Source organism: Brassica napus, chromosome C7 (assembly GCF_020379485.1).
Source record: "Brassica napus cultivar Da-Ae chromosome C7, Da-Ae, whole genome shotgun sequence".
NCBI classification, from domain to species: Eukaryota; Viridiplantae; Streptophyta; class Magnoliopsida; order Brassicales; family Brassicaceae; genus Brassica; species Brassica napus.
The window spans coordinates 24,086,046-24,099,247 of NC_063450.1; the positions used below are offsets into that span (position 1 = coordinate 24,086,046).

The 13,202-nt window shown below is 35.0% G+C and overlaps 1 protein-coding gene across 1 annotated transcript; it reads left to right on the top strand.

Annotated features, from left to right (window-relative positions):
* The first annotated feature begins 5,301 nt into the window (after positions 1 to 5,301).
* On the top strand, positions 5,302 to 11,331 carry LOC106425579 (B3 domain-containing protein REM17). The gene is made up of 8 exons (XM_048764089.1): positions 5,302 to 5,509; positions 5,654 to 5,957; positions 6,039 to 6,169; positions 6,259 to 6,717; positions 6,800 to 6,951; positions 8,327 to 8,816; positions 8,904 to 9,245; positions 9,532 to 11,331. The coding sequence occupies exons 1-8, from the start codon at positions 5,432 to 5,434 to the stop codon at positions 9,892 to 9,894; spliced, it is 2,319 nt and encodes a 772-aa protein (XP_048620046.1). The 5' UTR covers positions 5,302 to 5,431; the 3' UTR covers positions 9,895 to 11,331.
* Positions 11,332 to 13,202: the final 1,871 nt, after the last annotated feature.

Genomic DNA, 13,202 nt, shown 5'->3' on the forward strand with positions numbered 1-13,202 from the left:
CCTCCCTCCTGTTGCGCCACGTCATAAAGTCATTGATTGTGAGTGCGACACCTGTCTTCTTTGCCTAAAACTCATCGTTTCATTAAGTTTTGATGTGGGCTGATGCGTTTCATAATTGTTTACGGTTTAGTGGACTTTTTGTTCACACCGTGATATAGCCCAAATACAGAGAGATAGCTACTATAATGAAAACATATGTAAAGAATGAAACTTTGGAAACGAGAAGGAAAAGAAGGAGCGTACCGTGAGTTTCTGGATGCTACTGACTTCGCCTTGGTTGGAGGCGATATCAACGGTGACGGTTCATTTCGCCGCCACCGTAACTCAATAACATTCAAGAGTTTAAAATTATTGGCGATGGGTTTTGCAGAGTATGAAGAGGCAGAGGGAAGAGGATGATGAGCAACAACACTGAAGAGGTTAAAAAAGAAAATCGAGCCAATTAATAAAAATATTCCACAATTTAAGCGGTGGCGAGTAAATCAGATCGGTTTCTCAATTCTGCTATGACTCGATCAAGAGAGAAATATAGTCTTTTTTGTCCAAAGAAATATAGATATTATCAAAGAAAAGATTGCTCCGAACGAATCATAAAAAGATAAGGGAAGCAATCAAAGATTTTTATTTCATTTTTTAATTAGTTTTTGGGAATTAACATGAATGGAAGTGTCATATACGCGTAGAGACATGCGTGTTGGTGAGATATGAGATACATATTTTAAACTTAAAAGGGAAATAGACAGGAAGCAATGCGTTCAATTCCTATTGGGTCTTTTCTTTTGAGCCTTTTGTTTCAAAAAAAACGACATAACATAACCGGATTTACTTCGGTTTAGTTTAGATTCCATTCAGCTTAAATGCATGCATGATTTTTAAGCTACACAAGTTTCATTCAATAAATAAATCAACAGAAAATTTTATTGTAAGAAATTGAGTTAATTGAAATTCATAAGACAAAAAACAATAAATAATTAAATAAAATTTTATAATTATCTAGCTACTTATATTTATATAATATTTATATATAAAAATAACATAAATATATGATTATAATTAATATTTAAATAAAAAATCCGGACGTAGCCCGGCCCGGCCCTAGTTTATCATATATCAGTGTTATCTCATTTCTACGGATATAAAATTTCGCTTATATTTAAATTTTCCGATATAATAAAATTCTAAGTTATTTTATAACAGTAAATAAATCTTTTTACAAATCAGTTTTAGTGAATACACAGTCTTTCTAGGGATTTTTGCCAAAACTAACCCACAACTTGATTTTAATCCCAAACCTATACCCAAACTTGAATCAAATGCAAAACTAACCTAAAAGCCTAGTGAAATTACAGTTCAACCCCTTGTGACCAAACAAAAAAACAGAAGCCATTTTACGAATATAGCCCCAGTAAATCGTCTGAGTCGTCTGAGATGTTGGAAGTCGTCTGGACGACTGAAGTGTAAGTCGTCTGGTTCCAGTTTATTTTAAAAATAATTTATAAATCTTGTAAAAAAATATTTTGATGCGTGAAAAATAAAAATCAAGTAATTATAAACAGTTTTAAGTGATATAAATTAAGATATGATAAAATTGATTTGTTTTGAAGATAGATGAGTGGAAGTAGTGAATCATGAAATACTTTGGTTTAGGATTTTGGCAAACATATGTTGTAGTATTGTATGTATTGTTAGGGTTAGATTTTGGAAAACTAAAATGTTTTTTTCAAAAATTAGTTTTCACCTATATATGTTTATTTCTGTGTATAGTAAACACTTTTCAAGTTTGATTTGGTTTTATGAAGTGTTTAATTAGATAATTTAGTTTAGGGGTTATGTTTAGGGTGTGGACGACTTATATTTCAGTCGTCTGTTGAATAATTTACCCGGACGACGTATATTTCAGTCGTCCACATCGTACCGAACCTTTAATTTTACCAATGTACGTTTTAACCTAACTGGATCATTTTACTCGGACGACTTACATTTCAGTCGTCTGGTGAAGAAATTAAAACAGACGACTTAAATATTCCCGCCTGAATTGTTTTTAAAAAATTATTTTCCCGCTTAAATAATTTAAACCAGACGACTTACAAGTCTTCTATTTTAGTTTCCCGCTAAAAATATTTAATTTCCCACTAAAAATATTAAACTCTTCTGGACGACTTACATGTAAGTCGTCTGTTTTAATTTCTTCAACAGACGACTGAAATGTAAGTCGTCTAGGAAGTTGTCTGAGTCAAAAATATTTAACCTAATTGGATTTTTTGTCTCCCTATATAAAGAAAAATTTACACATTCTCTCTCTTCCTCTCAAATGGCTGCAACAAAAATGTAATGTTCATCATTCTAAATCTCTCCAACCTCTCTCTAATCTCTTTGACTTGAAAACACCAAACTTTATATGAATTTTTCAGTTTTGTCTCATGTATTTCTTACTAATCTATCTCTTTTGCAGGTTCTTAATCAAATGGTACTCATCTTCCACTAATTTAAAAGTAGATCTATTAATTTTAGATATGTATTTTTGTGTGTTCTATAAATGTAGATTTATCTAATCTTCCACTCATTTTCTCTATTTTTAAGTCATTTGAACGTTTTTGGATATGCAGGTTTTTCAGATTTGGAAGACTTCTGAGACGACTTACTTGTTAGTCGTCTGGAAGTCATCTGGACTTCTTGGAAGTCTTCTGACAAAGTCGTCTGGACTTCCAGGAAGTCGTCTGGACTTCTAGGAAGTCGTCTGGACTTCCAGGAAGTCGTCTGGATTTTTCTGAGCGTTTTGGTAAGTTCTTATGTCTGATTTTTCTTCATTTGGTAACTTCTTGTTGTATAAAGTTCTTACTTTTTTCCCAAACTAAAACTCTCCAAACCCACTCTAATCTCTTTGACTTGAAAACACCAAACTTTATATGAATTTTTCAGTTTTGTCTCATGTCTTTCTTACTAATCTATCTTTTTTGCAGGTTTTTAATTAGATGGTACTCATCTTCCACTAATTTAAAGTAGATCTATTATTTTTAGATATGTATTTTTGTGTGTTCTGTAAAGGTAGATTTATCTAATCTTCCACTCATTTTTTCTGTTTTTAAGCCATTTGAACGTTTTTGAATATGCAGTTTTTTCAGATCTGGATTTAATATGCAGGTTTTTCAGATCTGGAAGACTTCTGGGACGACTTACTTGTTAGTCGTCTGGAAGTCGTCTGGAAGTCATCTGAAAGTCGTCTGGACTTCCTAAAAGTCGTCTGGACTTCCTAAAAGTAGTATGGACTTCCTGTAAAGTCGTCTGGAAGTCGTCTGAACTTCCTAAAAGTCTTCTGACAAAGTCGTCTGAACTTCCTAGAAGTCGTCTGAACTTCTTAGAAGTCGTCTGGACTTCTTAAAGTCGTCTGGTCTTGTCTACTCAAGTGGAATCCAAGCTTGTCTTTGTAGAGGAATGATCTATAATAATTTTGTTTGTGGTCTGTTTTGTGAATTGCATGTCTACTCTTTTAGTTGTGAATTTTTGTAAAATCAGTAATAATGTTTTCCAAGATGTATTAAATGTGCTAACAATGTGTTTACACATTTACAAATCAATGAAATAATAGACTCCAGTAGCCTTTTTCTTATCTTTGGATCTCTCATATGCAATAATAAACTCCAATGGTCTTTTCTCATCTTAATAAACAAGAATGTTGGTAGTTTCATATTGATACAACATTTTAAGAAGCATTTAACCCTTCTTCCAACTCATAACAATAGTCATCATTATTGTCTATAAGAATAATACTTAAGAGATGGAAACAAACAATAGTAACTAGTCAAAGCATATCATATTTTTTATAAGTTTGCGTTGAAAAACTTAGTCAAATTTAGTAAAACTAAGGGAGAGAACATATTTTGTAAATATGAGTTTTACATATCTTGAAGTTACTTATCACTCTTAAAAATACAAGTTATTCAAAAACTAACGTAGAAGACTTAAAAACTAGCGGAGAAGACGCGGACGACTTCAATCTAAGTTGTCCAGACGACTAAACTATACGTTGTCTGGTCAACGCAGAGGTTATTTTTGCAATTGACTTTGAAATCTGTTATTTCGGACGACTGAAAAATAAGTCGTCTACTATTGTTTGGTTAAAAAAAAAACTCCAAAAAAGCTAGACGACTTACATTTCGGTCTTCATAGGTTAGTTTTGCATTTGACTGGATTATTTCAGAAGTTTGACTTTTCTGGACGACTTACATTTCAGTCGTCTAGTGAAAATTAAAATAATAATATTTTTTAAAAAGTAGACGAATTACAGTTAAGTCGTCATAGGTTAGTTTTGCAATTGAAAAAAAACTTCAAGATTTAATTATATACATACTACTTATAATTCACTCGTCCACGAGACGACTGAAATGTAAGTCGTCCAGGATTTACGAGGTTTGACCAGAATCTCGGAAAAAAATCCTCGACGACTTACAAGTAAGTCGTCTGGTGGACAACTGAATTATAAGTCGTTTGTGTATAATTAAATCTTGAAGTTTTTTTTTTCAATTGCAAAACTAACCTATGACTACTTAATTGTAAGTCGTTTACTTTTAAAAAAATATTATTATTTTAATTTTCGACAGACGACTGAAATGTAAGTCGTCTAGAGAAGTCAAACTTCTGTAATTATCCAGTCAAATGCAAAACTAACCTATGACGACTGAAATGTAAGTCGTCTAGGTTCTTTGGAAATTTTTTTGAAACCAAACAATAGTAGACGACTTAACTATCAGTCGTCTCAGGTTACAGATTTCAAAGTCAATTGCAAAAATAACCTTTACCTGGAAGTCGTCTACAGCCAGACGACTTCCCAAGTAATTCGTCTGACGAACAGATCTGGAAAAAAACTCGATGTCATACCTTAAATTGGTGAGATAAGTTCCTTACCATACATAAGGCTTCTCCAAGCACACAGAATCACAAACGAAAGTCACCCACCCAGAATCGTTAGCTTCTATGACTCTATGAACCATAAAAATTTTAGAATCAAAATCTTGGGTTTTTTTAGCTCATTGTGGAGAGAAAGTGAGAGATATGTTGTGTTTAGTTCACAAGAATGGAAAAAGAAGAAGGGTAAATCGATTTTAGGAGCATTAAGAGCTTCAAATTGGTTGTTCATGGTGGTTGTGGTATTGATGACAATGACAATCTTGTAATTACTTGAAGATGATGAGGGTGAGAGAGTAACGATGTCATTTTCGAAAAAAAAAAAAATTGATGGCATTTTCGTAAATTATATGAACTTGTGGGGTGAATAGGGCAAAACCAATTTAAAAAAAAAAGGAAGTTAGTTTTGTGTTTGACTTTAAGTTGTAGGTCAATTTTGCAAAAAGTCCGTCTTTCTATTGTATTCTCTGTAGTGTCTCCCTATACTCTTGCTTCCGTATCATTTTCTACATAGCTGATATTTTAAGCAATGGTGGATGAATTTCTTTACTCTCCGATCAAACCACACTTCTTCCAGCCTCTTCTTCCAGGCTTCCACACTCACCTCGTACTACTCTCTTTTTCTATTTTTATATATTTTTTCTGTTTTTGAAAAAGGGCATTTTTCTTTTATTTCTTCCCAAGAAAAGAATGTCTACAACAATGTTACTTGCTTAACTTTTTTTGTAATCTTGTTGCGTGTTTGGTGCAGAACATTCCTGTAGCTTTCTTCTCGAAGCACGTCGTAGGAAGACACGACCACGTCAAGATTGCGAAACTGAGAACATATGCGTCTGATAAAAATTGGAAAGTGAAGATGGATGGCTCGAAGCTCACTGATGGATGGGAAGATTTTGCAGTTGCGCATGATCTCAGAGTTGGTGACATGATCGTTTTCAGACATGAAGGAGAAATGGTGTTTCATGTCACAGCTTTGGGACCAAGTTGCTGTGAGATTCAGTATACATCAACTCACAACATCAATGATGATAGTCATGATGAGACCAACAATATTGGTATACTTTTTGTTCTATGGAATATACTCATATTCTGAAGAAAGAGATGCAAATATATGATTATTTTAAATTGTAATACAGTTACAGGAAACAGTTCAAGAGAGAAGAGGAAAAGAGTGAAGAAGAATCCAAAACCAGTTCCACAAGCTTCATTACACAGTTCTTGTTATGTGGGATCTGTCAGTAATTCTAGCCTGAAACATAATAAGCTGGTGAATACAAAACTTTGGTTTATTTCTTTATTTGTATATTTATATGCATTGTGTGTTTGACTCATGTGTATAACGTTGGCGTTTTGCAGTATCTTGGGAAGGAGTTTGTGGCTGCAAATGGTCTAAACAAAGGATGCAGTGAGATAGTTTTAAAGAATGAACGTGGAGGAAGATGGACTTTACCTTTGAAACATTACAAATCAATCAACCATACTTATCTAGGACCAGGCTGGACCCCATTCTGTCAAGTAAACGGGATCAAAGCTGAAGATTCCTTCATGTTTAAACTGGTTAGAACCGGGGACAAGCCTGTTCTTTGTTTGTGCCCTGAAGAATCATCCCACCGCGACAAAACGCCATTAGAGTGTCTAGAAGATAGTGATGATGTGAATCCTCTCTCCTCTAGTACTTGCAGCGGAGACAAGAGTAGCAAGTCCAAAGAAAGTAAAGAGGAGAGTCTTGGAGACAAGAGAGCTTCATCTTCATATAGTGAAGACCGATTTTTGACGTTAACTCTCACACAAAAAGCTGTTAAACGCTATCAACTGGTAAAGATCATAAACAAGTCTGCTTCAAGGTTGTCCCTTATACTTATTATATTTTAGTGTCTAAAATCGAATCTTTGTGCAGTTTCTTCCGATGGGTTTCGCGAAGAGGAATGGCATCAACAAGCCAGGGAAGATAACTCTGTTGGGTCAAGATGGAGTAAAACAAGAGGTGGCTCTTATGCAGAACAAAAGAACTGGACAAAATGCAAATTGGAAAAGGTTGGAGAGTGTTCCGTGATGCTCATGGCCTAAAGATAGGACATCCCTTCGTGTTGGAACTCATTGGGGAGGATGAAGCAAGCCCCGTACTTAAGTTCTGCACAAAACATTAAAACTTTTGTTTCTAGAGAAGATTCCTGTGATGTCTACTTGCTACTTGCTATGCATTATTTAACTTATCTGTCAAGTTTTTTTTAGCTGCAGTAGATTGTTGGCTGCATTTCCCTTGTGCTTCTTGACTAGATGTATGTCTACTTATCTGAATCTTGTTGTGAATTCAAGAATGATTTAGAACTTTACTGCAACAAGGTTTTTTCGATCTTACACCACTAGTGTGTAGAGCTTTACATTGCAGCACTGCTTCCGAACAAACACCGTCTCCGGGTTGGCAAAAGGCAATGTTCATCTTTTAGTTGGTAACCTTTGAGAAATTGAAATATCATCACTTTGTGCATCAAGATCCCTTTTAAGACATTCTTCTCCTCCTGGCGACAAGAAGAAATAAGTCTTTTAGTTTCTTATCCCAATATAAAATGTGAGAACAGAGCAACTAAACTATGATATCATTTGTTAGGTATTAATTCACGGACCAAGTTATGGGAGAACAATGATGAGATTTTGAGTAAGTAACAATGATCCTTATGTTAACAATGTGAAACATGCACTTCAGAAGCATGATAAGTTTATAACTCTTCTTTTTTGTCACTCAGACACCAACGTAATCACTCAAACCCACTTGAAAATGTTATACAAAGAAAGATAGATGATACACTCAGAACAATCCAAACTAACGATTACAAAAACTAAAAGATAAAAAGGATGATGCTAAAGACTGAAGACGTTAAACCTGTGCACCGCAAGAGGCGTTTTACTTTGCAGAATCAATACCAATCTCTAGACGTCGATAACTCAGCAGACATGTGTCAATATATATCTCGTCATATGTATGAATTTCAAAATTTTTTTTTTTGTAGAATTAGAGAATATGAATATATTATTGTGTTGTGTTTTGATTTGAGTTGTATATATACATAAACCATAGGCCTATCTCATTTAGGAATAGAATTTATCTAAATTTTATGTCATATATCTATGGACTTCAGATAGTTGGTCCGCAAGATAAACATTTTGCTATCTAATATATCTCATATAGTTTTTCATACTCACAAGATTGGCAAGATAAAGTTTCTGGAAAAGAGAAAAGAAAAAAGTAATCATCTCAAAACATTCAAGAGGAAGAGGACAAGTCTCATAAGGCTCTCACCTTTATCAAAAGTGAATCCACCATTCTGTTGCTCAGCATATATATATATATATATATTTTCAGTGATATATTGAGATATTCTCTTGACGGGTTAAACAATGGAGGATCTATCTCTTCACTCTCCAGTCAAACCACACTTCTTCCAGCCTCTTCTTCCTGGCTTCCACACTCACCTCGTACTACTCTCTTTCGTTTCAAGAATACAACAATGTTCCACTTGCTTAATCTTGTTCCTTGTTTGGTGCAGACCATTCCTGTAGCTTTCTTTTTGAAGCACGTCCAAGGAAGAAACGACCAGATCAAAATTGCCAAACTGACAACAGATGCGTCCGACAATACTTGGACAGTGAGGATGGACGGCTTGAAACTTACCCATGGCTGGGAAGATTTTGCACTCGCGCATGATCTCAGAGTTGGTGACATGATCGTTTTTAGACATGAAGGAGAACTAGAGTTTCACGTCACAGCTTTGGGACCAAGTTGCTGTGAGATTCAGTATACATCATCTCACAACATCAATCATAATCAGACCAACAACATCGATGCGTGTTCTTTATCAGATCATTCTCGTTTTGTAGCAAAAGTCTCATCCTCGAATCTAAGACTCGATCGACTGGTTAGATTAAGCAAAATGTATCTTAATAATAGTTTTACTTATGTTATGTCTGAGCTGGTTTAATCAAACTCTGTGATGGCATTGCAGTATTTGCCAATGAGCTTTGCGAGGACAAACGGTTTGGACAAAATGAGCGGTGAGGAGATCATTCTTCTTAACGAAGAAGGAAGATCATGGAGTTTGAAATTGAAACACGACAAGTCAGACATGCATACTTTTATCAGACCTGGTTGGAGAAGATTCTGCGCTGAAAATGGGATGAGCCATGGTCACTATACATTGAAACTGGTCCGAAACTCTGGACCACCGGTTATTAAGTTGTGCGGCCAAGTGCATAATCGACCAAAACAAGTTCCAGTAGTATCTTCATTACACCATTCTTGCTCTGTGGGATCTGTCACTTCTAATAGCCTCAAAACTGATAAACTGGTGAATACATAAAGCATCATTAGTGATTAGACTCTCACAAAGAGTATCTTGATATTAATATTTATAGTAATTTAGTTTTATAATTAAATTTTAATTTTAAAAGAAATAAGTGTATCAATTAGAAGCTGACATGTGTAGCTAGTCTCTTAAGTTTTATCCATCGTTTCTTTCCTACTTTTTGTCTTTTAAATAATTTTTTATACCATCACTGCGGATGGCCTAAACTCACACTATAGTTTCATTCGTATAGTGTGTTTGTCGTTTATGTGATGTGGTGTTTTTGCAGTATCTTGGGAAGAAGTTTGTTAGTGAAAATGGTCTGGATAGAGGATGTAGTGAAGTAGTTTTGAAGAATGAATGGGGAGGAAGATGGAGTTTAGCTTTGAGATGCTATGAATCAGCCAAGCAGACTTATCTTGGACCAGGCTGGAGAACTTTCTGTCAAGTAAACGGGATCAAAGTTGGAGATTCCTTCAAGTTTAAACTGGTTGGAACAGGGGACAATCCTGTTCTCTTGTTGTGCACTAGAAAAACGCCATTAGAATGTCCAGAAGAGAGTAGTGGGTCAGATACTAGCAGCGGAGATGATAGTAGCAAATCCCAAGAAAGTGAAGAGGAGAGTCTTGGAGACAAGAACATCTCACAGTAGTGCGTTAAGATGGAGAAAAATGAAGAATTTCTAGAGATGCAGAACACCAAACGAAAGTCTCTTTGAGAGAAGAAGCTTGCTCAGCAGTATTCTCTTGCTATCCGTCAACTTTCTTTTAGCTTGAATAACTTAGATTCGCAGCAGTGTATTGACTGCATTTCCTTGTTGTTTCAATCTAGATGTCTACTCATATAGAAAGGGCTGCCTTTGATTATTTAGAAGTTTCTAATTTCTTAGCTGATTAATTTCTCTGAAAGATTCCATAAAATAGTTTTTTTTAGTGTTTGTCACAAAAAGCAGGTATTTGCACTCTACACATAAGCCTTATGTCATATTTAAGTGTATGCACATTTTTTGTTTGCTTCGGTTATGTCGAAATTTTTATGACACTTATACCCTTATTCCATTTGATCCTAACCTACGGATTGCAAGTTTCCCAAATTTTCGGTTTAGATTTATTTCTGATGACTCATTCCTACACAAAAGCGCTCACAAGTTGTTTCTTTATTTTATTATTTTTGAAATATTTCACCTAAACTTTAAAATTCTCTAATCTCCAAAACTCTTTCCAACTCCTCTTTTAAATTCACATGTCAATATCTCCATTGATTTGAAGCTTAAAGTCCAGATTCAACTCCTCAATTACTCTTTCATCCTTTCAAAACTACCCGAAATCGTTAAAGCTTCTAATGTCTACCAGCGGTCCTGTATGGCTGTATCCCCTAATCTTCCATTTCCTTTTAGGTTGTTCGCTATCGGTGAAGAACCGCTTGGCATAGGGTGTTACCCCTTACCACAAACATTTTTTATCAGTAAAATTCTAAACGCCCTTGACGAAAATGAAGTCGAAGTCTTAAGTGATTCTCCCTTCGAAAAACTCGTAAAAATTGCAGAGAAATCATCATTCTCAGACTGGTTTGGGCGTTTCCTTATTTCCAGACAATTGAAGGTCGTTAAGAAGGATGAAGCCTGGTTTTTATCTTCTGGTAAAACCGTGAGGTTCTCTCATGGATGTCGGTGCTGGTCGCAGTGGATGTGGTGCGCATGTTGCTGTCACTGCATCTCCTGCTGGTGGAGGAGCTGTCGTTGCTGCTCTTGCTAAGGAAGAGAAGAAAGATGAACCAACAGGAGATAGCGATGGAGATCTTAGATTTGGCTTGATACTTGCTTAATTAGTTAAAAAATATTTTTGGCAATAATCATACAATTTAATATTTTTTACATATTTATTTGATTCAATAGAAAATTAGCCAGCTATAATCTTACGTGTATATTTAAATTATGTTAAGATATGTTAACATATTTATTAACATTTAACAATGTGTTCTTATAATTATTTGTATGTTTGATTTAACCTCTTTGTTTTATTATTAGCCTGTTAATTAATTTGTTAACATGTAACTACTTATTCATATTTTCATTTCTATTTTGAATTAATCTTTAAGATCCATTGTGAGATATCTAAGCTTTTCTTATTGATAGCTAATATTAATTATAGCCGACCTTTGAAATATTTATCCTAATATCAACATTTTTTAGCATTTGTGTTTCGATTTTTTGAAATTAATATTATATTTAATAGAAAACATAAAATTTTAGCCGGGTACATATGAAACTAAACGTCTACGTTTGTTATTAGCCACAAACAATCTTTGCATATGATTACATACTCAAACCAGTTAATACTATTCAATGCGGCTAACATGTTTGATACATATTTAATATTTTTGTTACACCTATAATCACTAATTACTTTCAACGCCTACGTTCATTGAAGCCTCACAGTCTTCTTCCTATCTATCTAGTGCCATGAAAACGCCCAGAGAAAGGAAATTTGAACCAAATAAAGATCCATAAATCTAGAAACAGAGCCCCTCAGCGCTTAGATCAACCGAACCCTGAGCCAGCAACTGGAAGAAATCATGCACCAGAAGATCTAAAACAAACATGCAAGAACAACCGAGAAGGGATCTAACGATCTAGATCTACAGATGTTAAGAGCAAGAATAGAGATGTAAATCATTGATAGTGATAGACAAAAGGAAAACAAAGATACAACTAAAAAAGACAATCCGACCGAAGATGTAGCTGAAGTAGTTGAAGAGAAAAGAGAAGAGGAAGGGTGAAGAGACAAGAGAGGTAAATAAGAGAGAAGAAAAAGCGTTATTGTTTACTATGGCCCTGTTCGTTTGTACGCATCCAGATGGTCCATCTAGATGTCTTATCCAGATGATCCATCTGGATGTTGTTCTTCATTTCGTCCATGCATCCAGATGAATCGTCTGAATGCAACTATGTTCGTTTGCTTTTCATTTTTTAACTTCCATCTACATCCAGGTGGACTTGTTAATAAAATGATTAAAATATTTTTTTTTACGTTTCGGCGAAAAATAACATTTTTACAGTTTTGGCGGAAAATATTTTTGCGGTTTTTGAAGAAAAATGTGTTTTTGGCGAAAAAGTGCATTTTTGTTGTTTTGGCGGAAAAATACGTTTTTATGGGTTTGGCGGAAAAATACGTTTTGCGGTTTGGACGGGAAAAGTGTGTTTTGCGATTTTTGCGGGAAAAGTGTTTTTGACGGGAAAAGTTTTTTTCACGATTTTGGCGGGAAAAGTTTTTTTCGCGATTTTGGCGGGAAAAACATTTTCGCGATTTTGGCGGGAAAAACATTTTCGCGATTTTGGCGGAAAAAACATTTTGCGGTTTTGACGAGAAAATACATTTTTTCCGGTTTTGGGTCGGAAAATACATTTTTCCGATTTTGGCGGGAAAATGCGTTTTTCCGATTTTGGCGAGAAAATGTGTTTTCCGGTTTTGGCGGGAAAATTCTGTTTTCCGGATTTGGCGAGAAAATTTTGTTTTCTGGTTTTGGCGGAAAAATGCGTTTTTCCGGTTTTGGCGGAAAATTCCGTTTTTCCGGTTTTGGCGGGAAAATTCCGTTTTCCAGTTTTGGCGGGAAAATGCGTTTGTCCGGTTTTGGCGGGAAAATGCGTTTTTCCGGTTTTGACGAGAAAATGCGTTTTCCGGTTTTGATGGGAAAATTGTGTTTTCCGGTTTTGGCGAGAAAATGCATTTTTCCGGTTTTGGCCCGAAAATGCTTTTTGGAGTTTGGCGGGAAAATGCATTTTTTTAAAGGAAATGCGATTTTTCGGTTTTGGTCGAAAAGTGCGGTTTTACTGGTTTGGCCGAAAATGTGTTTTTATGGAAATGTGTGTTTTACGTTTTTTTGCGGAAAAACGCATTTTGCGGTTTTGGCGGAAAAGCGTGTTTTTCAGTTTTTGCGAGAAAATGCATTTTTTGGTTATAG

What these genes read in the sequence shown, in the direction of transcription:
- LOC106425579 (XM_048764089.1), top strand. Translation starts at nt 5,432, where the DNA reads ATGGTGGATGAATTTCTTTACTCTCCGATCAAACCACACTTCTTCCAG. An exon ending in CAGGCTTCCACACTCACCTC is followed by an intron (nt 5,510 to 5,653) that starts GTACTACTCTCT and finishes TGTTTGGTGCAG; the next exon opens with AACATTCCTGTAGCTTTCTT. An exon ending in TGATGAGACCAACAATATTG is followed by an intron (nt 5,958 to 6,038) that starts GTATACTTTTTG and finishes ATTGTAATACAG; the next exon opens with TTACAGGAAACAGTTCAAGA.